Source organism: Syngnathoides biaculeatus, chromosome 8, assembly GCF_019802595.1.
Source record: "Syngnathoides biaculeatus isolate LvHL_M chromosome 8, ASM1980259v1, whole genome shotgun sequence".
NCBI classification, from domain to species: Eukaryota; Metazoa; Chordata; class Actinopteri; order Syngnathiformes; family Syngnathidae; genus Syngnathoides; species Syngnathoides biaculeatus.
The window spans coordinates 23,160,338-23,176,091 of record NC_084647.1 but is presented as its reverse complement, the minus strand read 5'-3'; the positions used below and the strand labels follow the sequence as shown (position 1 = coordinate 23,176,091).

The following is a 15,754-nucleotide window of genomic DNA, read 5'->3' as shown; positions in this document are numbered from 1 at the left end:
AAAGACTCAACTAGTACAGTACTGCATTTGCAGTGTTTTTTGCAAGTCATACGTAATGTGAAAGTTTGAAATTTACAAGACAAATGAAAAAAATGTTTCACAAGACTGTTGTCATGTAAACATACTGTTATTTTTCAGCGTTCCAATCATGTCAGTTCAACAGAAGTCATTTTTTTATTGACTTTGCTTAAATCTGTCTCCTTTGTTGAAACACAATACTTCACTCTGTTCTTCCTTTCTTGAACTGTTGATTGCGGCTCTCCACTTGCCAGCACCCGTTTCAAGTACTGGCACGGGCCACCACTCTTGCATTCAAGCGATTGTAATGCTCTTTGTGATCCTTCCTTGGCTCACTGAATGGGAGCTATAATTCACTAAAGCTAAACCTTATACACGCTCAATAGAAAACACATCTGATTGCGTCTCAAAGTAAGATGAAGGCTGGAAGATGGATGAATAACTGGAGTATGAAGACTAACTGAAATAATTTGCAAAATATTTCACAACAGTTACAGTGAAGAAATTAAGTTTTTGAACACCCTGCTACATTTCAAGTTCTCCCACTTAGAAATCATGGAGGGGTCTGAAATTTTCATCGGAGGTGCATGTCCACTGTGAGAGCTCCACTCCGATTGAGATTGACCTTGTCATGTTTAGATTCTTCCATTTTCTAATGATTGCTCCTAGAGTGGACCTTTTTACATCGAGCTGCTTGGCAATTTCTCCGTAGTCCTTTTCTAGACCTTTGGAGTTGTACAATTTTGTCTCTGGTTTCTTTGGACAGCTCTTTGGTCTTGGCCATGTTACAAGTTTGAGTCTTACTGATTGTAAGGGGTGGACAGGTGTCTTTATGAACCTAACAACCTCACACAGGCGCATCTGATTGAGGATATTACATGGAGTGGAGGTGGACTTTTAAAGGCGGGCTAACAGGTCTTTGAGGGTTAGAATTCTAGCTGATAGACAGGGGTTCAAATACTTATTTGCAGCTGTATCACACAAATAAACCGTTAAAAAAATCATACATTGGAGTTTCTGCATTTTTCCTTTTAGATTATCTCTGTCACGGTAGACATGCACCTATGATGAAAATTTCAGACCCCTCCATGATTTCTAAGTGGGAGAACTTGCAATATTGTTCAAATACTTATTTGCTTCACTGTATGGCTACAATACGGTATATAGTTAAAAAATAAATAGACTCCATGAATGATAACAAGCATTCTTTTTTCCATGGTACTACGTACTAAATTGACAAAAAGAGGCTCCGATGCCTCCATGTAACAACTAATTAAACTGATCAATTGCATCGCAGCTAATAGTTTTGCGCCATCATTAGCATTCTGTGCTAACGATTGAGTCCCCAACACCTGCATCAAAACACTCCCAGGATGTGAACACATCATGTGGCTGAATAAAACTCTTGGATTAAAATGTAGTTTTTGAACGAGTTGTGATCTAAAAGCTTTGAGCGAGATTGCTGGAGCCTGGATAGCAATATTTCACTGTGGGAAACTTTACATAAATTTACTGTACAGCTTGTAAAATGGTAGTAAAATGGTTTATGATAGAGAATTAATCACCTTTACCGTAAGTGGGGTTAAAATCACCACTTTATGTAATTTCAGTTCAATTTCTATCCTGAGCAGTACAGTACTCTAAGGTTCTTTTGACAAATCTCTCTGGGTGTACTCATTTATATTGGCAATGCATATGGAAAATAAAAATAAAAAAAGTCACAAACATACGATTTGGAGGCGAGATGCTGCTTTTTTTTTTAATTGAAAGTATTAGACATTAAATGTTCTACAAATTCTGTTAAAACCTTCATTGAAAAAGGTTTCTGCAGTTTCTAGAAACTTTGTGAAAGTTTTGCACTATTGAGGTCAAGGAAAAGCTTTTATTCTCTTTGTAGCATTCAAGCATTTTTTCTGTTCACTGAAATAACCTGATGAAAGCGCTAGCCACAAATTGTTCAACATATCGTCTCATTAAAATGGAAATAGTCAGGCTTTTATAGTTCCCGAATTTCCCAGCCAAACAAAAACTTGTGCTATTGAGGTACCTTTTGGAAATTGAGTATTTATATTAGGTATCATTTAGGAACTTCATTCAATCAATTTGTTACCAAAAGACCAAAAAAAAAAAAAAAAAATTATTGATATTTTTAGTCCATGGCGTTTGCTCGCCAACTCTCCGGGGACCAGTTGACATGACTGATTGCAACGTGAGGATAAGTTTATGGGTGGGCAAGTTTCCCGGATGTTTTTGGGGGACGTCTCAGAAGCGATGGAGAAATTGCTCTCACCTTTTCTCATCACGGCTCCCTCTCGCCCAGGCAGGCGGCGCCTCTCGGATTGATGCTTGAAGTGGAGAGCCAGAGGAAGGGGAGGTGTCCTCGGGAGGGAATTAATAAGCATTTTTTATTGGGCGGGAAGGGGGGGTCTGTCAACCCAGTTGAGCTTTTGTAATGCTGCTCACAAACCAAAAACACAAAAGAAAAACAAGCTAAAGACTGTTGGATTACATGTGCTTTAGATGAAATGAATCATTGTTGATGAAAAGATTAATCGGAATCAATGTGCGATTGCGGGAGTGCGGGTGCAGAAGGGCCTGCAATGCACAAGTCCTCCCTTTTGAGGATGTATGCAGAGACGCCTTTGATTAATATTAATGAGAGGAGCTTTCTGCATCTGTCTCTCTCTGTGTTTCCTTTGCTTTCTATCTGTCTGGCTGTCTGGCTACCTTCTTTCTTCCCATCTCTCCTGCAAGTCTGAGTGGAAGTCATTCAATGGGGGATTCCAAAGACGCAAATATCAGCAGTGACAAAGCAGTAAGAGCAAAGGAGATGCCTATCGTGCAGTCCCCAGGGCACGTACTTTCAAGACACACTTCTTGATGGTACTGAAATCGCATTCAAAAGATTATGAGCTTCATGTGAAACCGAATTTCACAACCAGCCCAATGTGACAGCAGCGATGAGAATGCAAGTAATGAGGTGTAAACTGCTGTTATGTTTGTATGTCCTCATGCTACTTGTATGATCAGTGGTGTTGTCCTCATTGTAGTTTTGGAGCGCTCGTCATTTTCTGTTTCAGCTACTCTAGACGTTGCAAATTGGATTGCGACAATACCGACGTGGTCTCCTGTTACCATGTAAATGTGGGTCCCCAATGGCTAAGAGCTGCAGAGGTGATGACATCACAGCAACCTGATGAGACGATTATTAGATGATTTTACTGCAGCACCGCGTATCTGAACTTTTCCTTCGAGCGTCTAGGACAGAAAGACTGATGTATTTTTTTTCATACCTGTGTATGACGAAAATGTAATTCTTCATACTGAACAAAACTAGAAATCTTTAACTTCACTCAAACGTAGGTACAGGATGTCTGGAGGTAGGTGGGCTAGTTGGTTGTTGGAACACTAGTAATACAATTTATTTTAGGACGCCCTTACAAGGGCACATACAATCACACAGTAAAATAAAGTACCAATACATTTAAACCAAATGTGTATTTAGGGGTTTAATCAATTTAAATGTCTGTACTCTACTTTAATGTGATGACAATTTAGTCCACATCTATTCATTGATGTCATCATTGATTCTTTTTTTTTAAGTTGTCAACTCCCTGTGCGCGCTTTCGTGTTGACAAAGCCTCATTTGCTAAATGTAGCTACAGTATTTGGTTAACATGACTAAATATTGTATCTATTTGTTGACACAACTCCTGCCCATATTGGCCTTGAAATGTTGAAACATTTTAGGATTTAGGTGGCTCCCAAAGCAAATGTGATAGGGAGGAGGTGGTGACAATGATGAGTAGGAGTCTGGGACAATATGCACTCCAGACATCCGTGCGAAAGCCAAGTAGACGCTTCGAGGGCAGAACAAACACAAAAACCATTGACCGACACTGACACTCTTTTTAAGAAGCATTTAACACATCTATCCGAAACAAGAGCAGATAAAAAAAGTGAAACTGCTTGTGACACGTCTGAGTGGCTTGACCTTTTCCCAATGTAACTGATAAAATGCACTGAGCTAACAAGCATGCTAATATGGATTCCACCTCAACTCTAATGGAAACGCATCACCCAGATAATGTCTTGACAGCGCTATCTATCTTCAGGGAGATTTGGTCAGCTGTGAAACTTCCTTCAGTCATACTCACTTTAAGAGAAGGTGTCAGTTTTTTGTAGTTTGCAGTGAACATCTGCACTGCGTCATACTGAGCAGCACTCTGCATAATGCAGTACAATTGTACACCACAACAAACTTCAACCGTGGTGATAAAAAAATATAGATATGTTGGCTGGCGACTCTAGTGTACCTCCCCTGTCTCCAAAGTAAGCTGGGATTGGTTCCAGCTCACTCATGAGCCTTAGTGAGGGTCAGCGCTATAGAAAATGGATGAATGGGTTGTTGTACAATATTTATAATATAATATGAAATATGTAATTGCTCTCCATATATTGCACAAGAGGACTTCATGTTGTGGCTGGTGGGTGCTAGAGAAGTAATTAGTCAAAAAAAAGCAGGGCTTTCCATGAATAACAGGGGTTAGGTTCCCCCTTAAAGAAATCTGTGGATAGTTCAAATCGCTAATCCTAAATCGCAAATATGAGAGGGTATATGGTATTTTTAAAAAATGGAGAATCTTTGCATCAGTTTGTGTAGATTGTTTGTGCAAGTCAGGATGCTGTATATTAAACAACAATCCAAGATGATCATATTACCTTTGCTTTTTCAAAAAGATGAAAAATTGATGCACCAGGTGTGTCGGGAAAAGTTCCAGAACTGATATCACATACGATTTCAAACCCAAACTACAAACTACTAGTTTTCCCCTTCAGTGTGGGCCAGACAATCAACCAGCTGGTCTACAAAGAGATTGTGCGGCTTTTGCTTCATTCAGAGCCCAAGAAGTGCGGGGGGCGGGGGGTAGTCACAGGAATACTCGTGGGTGCTTCACCGTGACAACACACGTGCTACCAATGCCCTGAGCATCTGGCAGGTCCTGGCCAAGGAAATGTTTTTTTTTTTTTTTTTTTTCGTTTTTCAAAAGCTTACAGTGGCAATCAAGGAAACAAATTTTGAAGAATTGGATGACTTCAATCCTGAGAGGAATGCATGAAGATTTGGCAGAGAAGACTGGGAAACAGGGGGGATTACTTTGAGAGGGACAACATGGGGCGGCTGTTGAATAGCTGCTAAAGTGGGCCGTCCTGTGACCAAGGTGTCGGCGGTTCGAATTCCAGCACCAACTGTCTGCTGCCGAATTGTCCTGAACAACCCAAAATTTCTCCCGGTGGGCCTGCCTGGCAGTGCCCATGTATGTGTGAATGTCTGCGTGCATGGGTTAATGTAAACCTCACTAAAGCCCTTTGAGCAACCATGATGATGTTGATAAAGTGCTATTCATTTTCAAGTTGTACTTTGTATTTTTGAAATACCAATGGTGCCCCAAGACAAGAGTGACCTGACTTTCGAGAAGTGTTCTGCCAATTTCCGCTTTGACTTGCAAGCAAAGAGTTTACATGTAATCAGCAGTTTGGGAGATAATTAAAAAAATATTTGAAAAAGAGGCTTCAAATGCCACTGCCAGGTCAAATTTACTTTGAAACTAAAAAATAAGAATTTCACATTGTGAATTTGAAACAACCATGTGGCTTTGCCTATGTCTTTGCAAAATCATTTTATTTTAATACTAATGAACAATGCAAAATGCCATAAATGGTCTAGTGAATATCATAGGTGCTGCGGTGTTATAAACCATTAAATATGCAATGAATATTTGGAGAGTTTGTTTTCAAAACGCGACATAGGCATTTTTTTCAAATTTTGAAAACGAACGGTTGAGCAAGACATGTAGTCAGACAATATAATAATACAATATATACAGCATTCATTCTCCTTTGCAAAAAGAATCAATCTTACTGGATCTTACTGAGTCAATTGTGAAACTCTTCACGTGTATTCATATATCTGGATTATAGATGCACGCAACAGTTGGAGCAACACAATGTGTGTTGAATTGAAGCAAAAATGTTTTGGGCGGTTACATCATATTCAATTGTGTCAATTCTGTATGTTATGATTGTATTGGTTTTTTTTTAGGAGGTTGCAACAGATTATTTTTTTCATTCATTTCAATTGATAAGGAGGATTTGACAGATGGGGTTTTTTGAGATGCAAGCATGGTCATGAATGGAATTAAAGGCGGCGCTCAAGGCACTTCTGTATCTTAATGTCTTGTGAAATGATTCCTGGAACCTTTCTGACACGCATTGGATAAATGCTGTTGTAAAATATCACCTTTTGGCATGTTTATACCAAAATAGTTAAGAACAACACCAATAAAGGGCTGCATGTTACCACCCAATGACAAGCAAAGACATTTCACATGGTCTACCCTGGAAATCAGAAGCCATTAAGCAATTTGCTATATATGTGAAGTCGAAGTCACGCATTAACCAATTAGCTGTGATCAATAACTGCGGCCAGCACACATAGAGAGTGCAGGACCGGAGGCATTGTCAATGTGTGCCTGCGGCTGGGAATGCCACGCCGCTCTGAGCCAATGATGACGCCGGGAGAACCCTTGACATTCTTCATAGCAAAATGCCTCCTCGCGCTGTCGCTAGGCAGACTAGTCTAGGCTGGGAGCGAGGGAATACAAAGGACAAGTGGGAGGCGATTTGTTCGCTCGCAGGTGTCACACTGAGGCGCGGTGGACATAATCGGAGAGAGATAAGCAGTAGCGTGACAGGCAACCTTTAATTCTCCATGGGAGCTAGAACTCTGCTCTGTGCGTCCTCCTATACAAGAGTAATGGGACGACGGATGAATGCATGAACATGCAGGATCACAAGACCGCAGTCGCTCTCTTTTGCATTCAGCACCACGCATGCGAGCATGAATGTGAACGGGAAAGGGAATGAAGGGCAGCAGTAAGATATTACATCTCTTTGGGGGAGTTGAGCAGGCATTATGAGAGCACAAATTGCATTCGCCACCTCCCTGCCTCTCCCCCCAGGGTGGTTGGGTGGATGTAATGACCCTCGGCGTGGAGAAGCCAGTCACAAATTGCTCCCGTCTCTATAACGCGAGAGGAGCACGACTACGGGAAGAAGTGTGTGTGTGTGCGTGTGTTTATTCCTGCCAAGTAGAAACACATCCTGCCTCAGCCTCTTATGCTGAGAGATGATGGCAAATATTGACACTTGTCTCAATTGGAGAGGGATCGATAATGATTCAGCAAGCCTTGTTAAGCATTTATCATGGACTCGTGCTGCCTCTCAGGTGTTTTGTTAGCCACTCAACAACTGTGAGATCGTGCGGACAGCGTATTTTTTATGTTTTTGTTCATTAATAGATCAATTTCTCAAAACAGCAGGTCCATTACATTTGTAATTTTTGCCCCCAGAGAAAGCGGTGCAAGAAACACACCGTAACTTGAAAACTGTTTATTTCTAAAATCCCATGAGAAATAATGAAACCGTGTTGTGTTTTGTAATGTATTCTTGGGTCACTCAACCATCACGAACATAAAACCTTACAGATCATTTTCAAGGAACAGTTTAAGATTCTTTAAGATTTATCTAAGTGTTTAATTTTTTTTTAAAACACATCCATTTTCTGAGCCGCTTATCCTCATAAGGGTCACAGGAGTGCTGAACCCAATCCCAACTGTCATCGGGGAGGAGGCGGGGTACACCCTGAACTGGTTGCCAGTCAATTGCAGGGCACACAGAGACAGACAGCAGACGCACTCACAATCAGACTTAGGGGCAATCTAGAGTCTCCAATTAATGCATGTTTTGGGATGTGGGAAAAAAAACAGAGTGCCCGGAGAAAACCAACTCAGCCACGGGGAGAACATGCAAACTCCACACAGGCGGGGCCATGACTTGAACCCCGGTCCTCAGACCTGTGACGGCAACACTCTACAGCTGCGTCACTATACCGCCAAAGTCAAAACAATTTTATTTTTTTAAAACTTAATGATTAAATACTTTATAATAAAGTCATGAAGTTGTTTCTAAATACATTAATGTCTAAAGATAGGCAGAACAGTGGTACAGTTCTGATGACTGGTATTTTCTCCCCGTGCCTGCGATGATTTTCTCCAAGTACTCCTCCCACATCCCAAAAACATGCATAGTATAACTCTAAATTGCCCTCGGGTGTGAATGTGAGTGGGAATGGTTGTTTGTCTGTGTGCGACCTGCAATTGGCTGGCGACCAGTTCAGAGCGTACCCCACCTCTCGTCCAGAATCAGCTGCAATAGGCTCCACCGCACCTGCGACCCTAATGAGGATAAACACCATGGAGAAAAGATGGATGGAAGAATTAATTGTATATCTATTTTATTTTAAGAACTAAAGTGACAATTTTTGAGAATTGCTACCATAATTGTAAGTGTATAATGCACATTTTTCAACATTCATATTTTATAAATGTATGCTGCCATCTAGTGGCTATGAAAAAAGCTGTAGACTTTCATTCTAATATGACACCATCATCTAGTGGTTATAAAAAAATGTGTACCCCTAACTTTCATTCAAATACGATAGGAGTACGTATGACTGCATATATGTACTGTACAGTTGTGCTCATAAATTTTCATACTGTGGCAGAATTTGGAAATATAGTTTTTTTTAAATTTGTCTGATGACTGAACAACAACCATCATTAATTTCTTTATGGTTATGTTTTGTTCAATGATACTGTTATTTTATGCTTAACTGTTTAATTTGAATCCCATTAAAATAAAATGGAACGTGTTTCACCTGGTTCTTCATGTTGTTGTACCACTCTTACAAATTCTGCCCAAGTAATCAAATATATAAGAACAACTGTGTGTTTTCTAATTTACTAAATAAAAGTAGGGCTGTGAGTTTCAAGACAAATGCAGGTGGATTACAAAACGTATTGTTTAAATAAATGATTGAAAAAAATAACAAAATACAGGTCATATATCATGTTTTGATCACGTGAGTAGGAGTAAAATCATGCATTGTAAAAATGCATTATACATACAGTAGGTGCAAGGGTATTCCAGAATTTTTAGGTCAACTTTGGTGGCGCGTACTATACATGGGTGCGCATTATTTACAAGAAATTGTGGTATGTTTTTACTAGTATTACAGTAAGTATTTTTTTTCCTCCAAAATAAAAGTACAGCTCTGTTTTAGGGGGGAAAATGGGATTTTATAAGAATGAATTATATGTACATTACTTGCCTTTTTTTTCTGAAACAGAGGATTTTGAGAAGTAAGTTATACTTTGAAGTAATTCCGCATCTATTTATTTATTTATTTATGGAAATAAAATACATATTTTTCCCAAAAAGTAACCAGGATTTTTCAATAAATAGTTCCTTTTTTTCCCAAGGGTAAATGTGGTATTTGTTGAGATTTTTTAATTGATTTTTTTTTTCTTATTTTTGACCAATTCTGAATAGTACTATATTGAGAGGATTTCACTCCACAGATTCTACTGTAATGCTTTGGTGTTTTGTGTTATAGTTTGTTAGACAAGGTAACGTGTTATCTTTTTTGGGAGCCCCTTTTCATCTTGAGGGCTTAAAAAGACTAGCAGAAAAATAACAAGTGCTGATCTTGAAATTGTCTTGAAAGTGTCTTGAAAACATACTCCGTTGTATACGCTGATGTCAGGTCAATCCCATTATTAGGTTGTTTTTTCAAGTCTCTCACCCACATTCTCCCAATACGTTTCACCAACAGGGCCGCTGTTCCCGGGAGAACTGCAAGTATCTACACCCCCCTCCCCACCTGAAGACGCAACTGGAGATTAACGGAAGGAACAACCTCATCCATCAGAAAAACATGGCCATGCTGGCCCAGCAGATGCACATCGCAAACGCCATGATGCCTGGCACCCAGCTACAGCCCGTGGTGAGGGTGGCACGCATCCACATTCTTGCTATTGTACAGACAACAATCTCGAGACAAATACATTTTTGATAATTGTAGCTATTTTCAGTTTATAGGGCATGCCTGGATGAATTTGGTGGTGGTGGTGATGGTGGGGAATTATCAAATGCCTTTGGAATGACCCAGAGCAGAAATTATGAGCCTCAGAGATGTTCCAAAAGCTTGTTCCAGAATTGTAATATCTGTTATTAGCGCTATCATTTCATATCCAGCTGTCCTGACTCTTTTGGGACTGAATGTCCTCATTAAAAGTGAGAATCACTTGCCCTTTAATGTTTGGCATTGGACAGCCTTACCCCACCATGGAGGCACCCACAAATCGATCCTTACACACATGAATTCCCTTCTATCACTTCAAGGTGACGAATACCCAAAGAGACCAGGAGAACTGTCACATTGTTTGCACTCTTAAATTAAAAGAGGACATATATAATAGTTGTATACAAATTAGTTGGATCTCTAGAGTGCCTGCCCAACGATCAAGTGACAAATTAAACAACCAAGTAAATCTTTGTTGGCTGCCTATTTCTGACGATGTGTCTTTGGGTGTTAATTTAAATAACCTCCCCCACACCAAGTTTCTCCCCCCATTATATGATCAGATAGGCTGGGTGAAGATCCAGAGCTACTTTGGAGTAGCAGCTGGATTACACAGTCTTAAATACAATTATGCAGAGTAGCGGTCGACAACTTCTCGTTTTTTTTAGTCACTGCTCACGGGATGATAGTCGAGTTGACGTCGATTAATTGATAATTATTCAGTTGTCAACTGGCTGTGCGTGCAACTCTTTGCCGTCAGTCTCCGAATACAAGCTCACACTTTGTGTCAAACTGCAAACATATGCTCCCCATCGTCCACGGAGCAGTCGCCTTTCCCTACAACTCACTCATCAATTCACATTCGGACACCTGCAGGCCTGCACTGAGAGTTGAAAATTGTAGAAGTGTAAAACCAATTGGTGTAACACAACTGGTGGCTACTCACAGTGTTGTAATTAAACCGGAAAATCAAATGAGAAGGGAACGCTCTTGCAATCTTCTGCATTGAACTGCAGTTGTGTGATGTGGATAAGTAGCAGAGTTTTCTAAGTTCTGACTGTCTGTGAGGCAGTGAAGGCGTCTGAGGGGGATTTGTGATTTGAGGGTCAGTCAGTTTTTTTTGTTTCCATAATAAAAAGGTTGTGGATCGACCTCCACTTCTCCCTGTTTTATCGTCATAGCAGATGCGACAGTATATTATCTTTTTTTTAGTGACAGGAGGTTGGTTGGTGAATTCACTAATTAAGGACTTTGTCTGTTCTTCAGCTAGCATTAGCAATTGCATTTTCAGAGGAGCCAGCATCGGACTTGTGCATTTATGTTTGAGGACAGACGACTGCTATCATTTTCAAGAAAATATTTTCGTACGCTTGAGGCACCACTGCTTAGTTTGCTGCACGGGCCCAGCAACCGTTGGTTGCCAACTGCCAGCTGTATCATGATTAACGACTAATCAAGTTAAGAACTAACGTTCATTGTGAAGAGATAAAGTCCATGCATCAACGAGTTGACTAGTCAACTCAAGAGATTAGCCATTAGTCGACTCAAATGCTAACCTTAATTATTAAGTGGTAAAGTAGACGGATCGACTAGTTAAGTAGTTGAATACTTTGTTCAGCCCCTCATGCACCTCATGCATAAACAGTGATGCAGAGAACACTCACATCCCACAACATCTTTGCTTTTCATGTTAAAACGTAGAGGTTGTTCAGTCAAGTTGTCGACAGGCGTTGATTTTTAATGCGTCCATGCACTACCTCCGCACAGTGTAGTGTATCCGCTGCTTTCTCCGGAAATTGAAATGCTTTTCTTGTCTTTAAGGTATGGCATGTTATGGTATGTTTTTTTTTTTTTTTTTAATTACGCAAGACTACTGCCGCAACTAGAACCTGCAGTAGTTGAAAGATGCTTAAGGGCAAACTTGCCATGAGCCATCAAAATACATGTCGTGTAATAAAATCGCTAATTTTCAATAGATAAGGCCAGACCCCAAAATATGGGCTAATTTTAAGCAAGACAGGCAATAGTGTGTGTAAAATTTGTCATTATTCTTCATCCTTGAAGAACGCATGTCACAGGCATATTTTTAAGAAACATGGGAACTGGGAAAAATGCATCTAGTCAACTTTAATTAAGGCTCACGATAATTCAGAAGAGCTGCTTGGACACATACACACACACACACACACACACGCATGCAGGTACTTACAACATATCCAATAGCTTATCATTGTCATCAAGTGGAAAGCCCCGTTGGAGAAGAACAGAGCTAACCATGAAAGGGTTTGAAGAGGCGATAGATCTCTGTGGGGCCGCTGAGCCTTCCCTTTCTGTTTGTGTCACGCCGAGAGAAAAGGGAGGATGGCGGAGACAGAGAAGGACAGAATACATGCGAGCGAGGCGAGAGATAAACGGCTAGAGAGAAAAAGACGACAGGCAGTTCAAGTGAAGGCGATAGGATTGCAGAGTGAAGAGAGGCAGCACTACAAAGTCAAGCAAACACACCTTGATTGTGAACAAAAGGTGGGACAACAGTGTTCTTTCAAGGAATTGTCTGCTTTTAGTTTGTTTGTTGTGGTTTCTAAGCCTCTTCCTTACCCAGCGTCTTCCTCTATTGCAATGGTTCTCAAACTGTGGTCTGGGAAGCTCGGAGGATCAATCATAGCTTCAGGGTGCACTAAATATTTAGCAATAAATTATGTTGTGTGTATATATATATATATATATATATATATATATATATATATATATATATATATCCAACCATCCATCCATTTTCTGAGCAGGTTGTTGTCACAAGGGTCACGGGAGTGCTAGAGCCTATCCCAGCTGTCATGGGCAGGAGGCAGGGGACACCCTGAACTGGTTGCCAGCCAATTGCAGGGCACATAGAGAGAGACCATAGTCACACTCACAATCACAGCTAGGGGTATTTTAGAGTCTCCTATTAATGGAAGTTTTTAGGATGTGGGAGGAAACCGGAGTGCCCAGAGAAAACCCACACATGCACAGGAAGAACATGTGAACTCTACATGGGTGGGACCAGGATTTGAACCCCGGTACTCAGAACTGTGAGGCTAACACCCCAACCAGTTGTGCTGCAGGTCTATCTGATAGTTGTTAATCAGCGTTCGAAATATTGGGGGGTGGGGGTCTTTGGAAAGAAAGCCAGCCTGTAAGTGGTCCCTTGACCCAGAAAGTTTTAGAACTCTGTTTGCTCTTTCTCTTGCCCAGCTAGTCCCCCGGGTCCTCTCTGGTTCATAAAATCACTCACTTGTTTTCACAATTACCATTTCACTCATTCACTGACACACCTAGCCACTCACTGATTCGCTCAGAGATCTACTCTTACTCTTATTCACTGCCTTTACGTCACTCACTCACTCACTCACTCACTCACTCACTCACTCACTCACTCACTCACTCACTCACTCACTCATCGCTTCATTCAGTAACACTCATTTACTGTGAAACCTACTTACCCTGTTAATCATTCACTCACTCTTTCAATTACGCCCACGATGACTCACTCATTCACCCAGTCACAGATTCATTCCTTCATAACCTGTTTTCATTCCGTTATTGACTGACATGAATAATTCACTCACTTCCTCACTGTTGGGTCAAGAAACTTGAAAAGTTGCTCATGAACTGTGGTGTCTACTCACACCCTTGTGTATTTGCCCATTCGCTCACAGAATCAATCACTTATTTATTCATCCAGCCACATGCGCACAGGTTCCCTCACTAATTCATTCACTCACCTGTTCAACGACACTCATTTTCTCATTCTGTCACTCAGTTGCTCTGTTTGCCCACTCACTCTCTCACGGATTCATTCATTTGCTCTCTTGCTCCCTGATCATTTCATTCACTGAACCACCAAGTCACTCATTTACCCACAGAGTAACATTCATTTAGCGACTCGCTCCCTGGCTCAAGCACTCATTCGTTTATTCAGTTATTTACAGTCTCAAAACTCTCACTCACTGAATATTCACTCCATCAGTCACTTATTGTCGAGTTTCTTCACAAACTTGCTTACCATCTAACTCACTATCACATCCGGTCCATTCACTTGACTCGCTCAATCGCTTGATTCTCTCATTTACTCAGACGCCATTGTCTCTCGTTCACGAATTCACTCGCTGACTTATTCCCTCGTTCTCAGCAGCCTTCGTGTTATCAACCCTAATTGTATTCAAACTAATTGTCCATGCACTACACATGAAATTGATCGTTATGATTGGTTTAATTGAGTGTACCGTATGACATTAGATCCTTTTGATGTTTCATCATCTGTAAAAATAAAAGGAAATTGGCAGCCTCACTTCGACGATCCCCTCAAAGTAAAAAGGAATGCTTGTATAAAGATCTGCGAATTTATATTGCGTGATCTGAATGAGTGGAGTAATTCAAAACCTCGATGCAGAGGCATCAAGGGGTGCGAAAAGGTACGCGGTGTAAATGTATCTCACGTAACTGCTTGAAAGCATGTTCAACATTTTCAAAAAACATCACAGTAAAAGGATACTCCAAAAATGGCCGTGAGGAGAGCTTTCAAAATATTTAGGAGGTGACATCATCACACTGATGAAGCCACATGACTGAGATTCATTTCGATGACATCATGTCTGCCCTGGCCAAACCTTGAGCTGTGTCTTGATATCAGAGCACCTTGAGGGGCTCAAATCCACTTTTCAAGTGCACCTTGTGATAAGATTGAATTTTCCAGATGCTCCCGAAGGCAGCGCTGGAAATACTACAGATTTCATGCCATTTCTCTTGATTTAATGAGAGCAGCAAGAGGTTTTTGTAGCTACCCAGACCCTGGCAGCCGCCGACGCTCTCTTACTCATTGTGTCCCGTTGGCGGCATCTCAAGGGACAACTCTTACACTGAGGTGCAGGTCAAGAACGTGCAGGGAAAACTTGCAGCGTGTTATGGCTGCCTCGAACAATGGCAGAAAAATATTTTTCTTCTTTCTTTCCTATTCAAGCCCATTTCACATATCACGGTGTTACTCCTGCTGAAAAAACACACTGTTAAAAGCATTTGAAAACTGAAGAAAAATTATGGTACTGATGACTCGTGCCATGCAGTCTCGATTGGAATTGTGATGAGATGCCATATATGGTATTGTATGATGATAAGGTATGTTTTGCTAGTACAGGAATCCAAACATACAGCCATCCATTTTCTGAGCCGCTCATTCTCACATGGGTTGCGGGATTGCTGAAGCCTATCCAAGCTATCTTCGGGCATGAGGCGGGGTACACCCTGAATTGGTTGCCAGCCAATCGCAGACAGACAACAGTCACACTCACAATAACACTTAGGTGCAATTTAGAGTGTCCAATTAATGCATGTTTTTGGGATGCGCGAGGAAACCGGAGTGCCTGGAGAAAACCTGCGCAGGCACAGGGAGAACGTGTAAACTCCACACAGTTGGGGCCGGGATTGAACCGCTGTCGTCAGAACTGTGCAGCCAAAGATCTAACCAGATGCTCCACTGTTCTACCACACTCCAAACAAACTTTTTTTTTTTTTTTTAAGACAATGGACAATGATCCCTAACTTAAAATTTAAGGAGCACAAGCAGGAAATACAAGAACACACACTGTAAATAGACTTGCATAGTAAATATTCACATTTTCTGTCATTTTCATTGTATTACTGGTAATACCCAGCCACTCATCCTGAAAACAGAATTTACTGCCTTGGTAAATGAGTCAGACTCCTTATCAGGAT

At 40.9% G+C, this 15,754-nt stretch overlaps 1 protein-coding gene across 12 annotated transcripts in view; it reads left to right on the top strand.

Moving 5' to 3' along the window:
• The window catches only part of LOC133504355 (muscleblind-like protein 1), a 110,282-nt gene that overhangs the window by 69,089 nt on the left and 25,439 nt on the right, over positions 1-15,754 (top strand). For all 12 annotated transcript variants that reach the window (XM_061826522.1, XM_061826524.1, XM_061826525.1 and 9 more), the window contains one exon: positions 9,755-9,925. In XM_061826522.1, the coding sequence (XP_061682506.1) occupies positions 9,755-9,925 (171 nt within the window). The remainder of the gene's footprint in view (positions 1-9,754; positions 9,926-15,754) is intronic.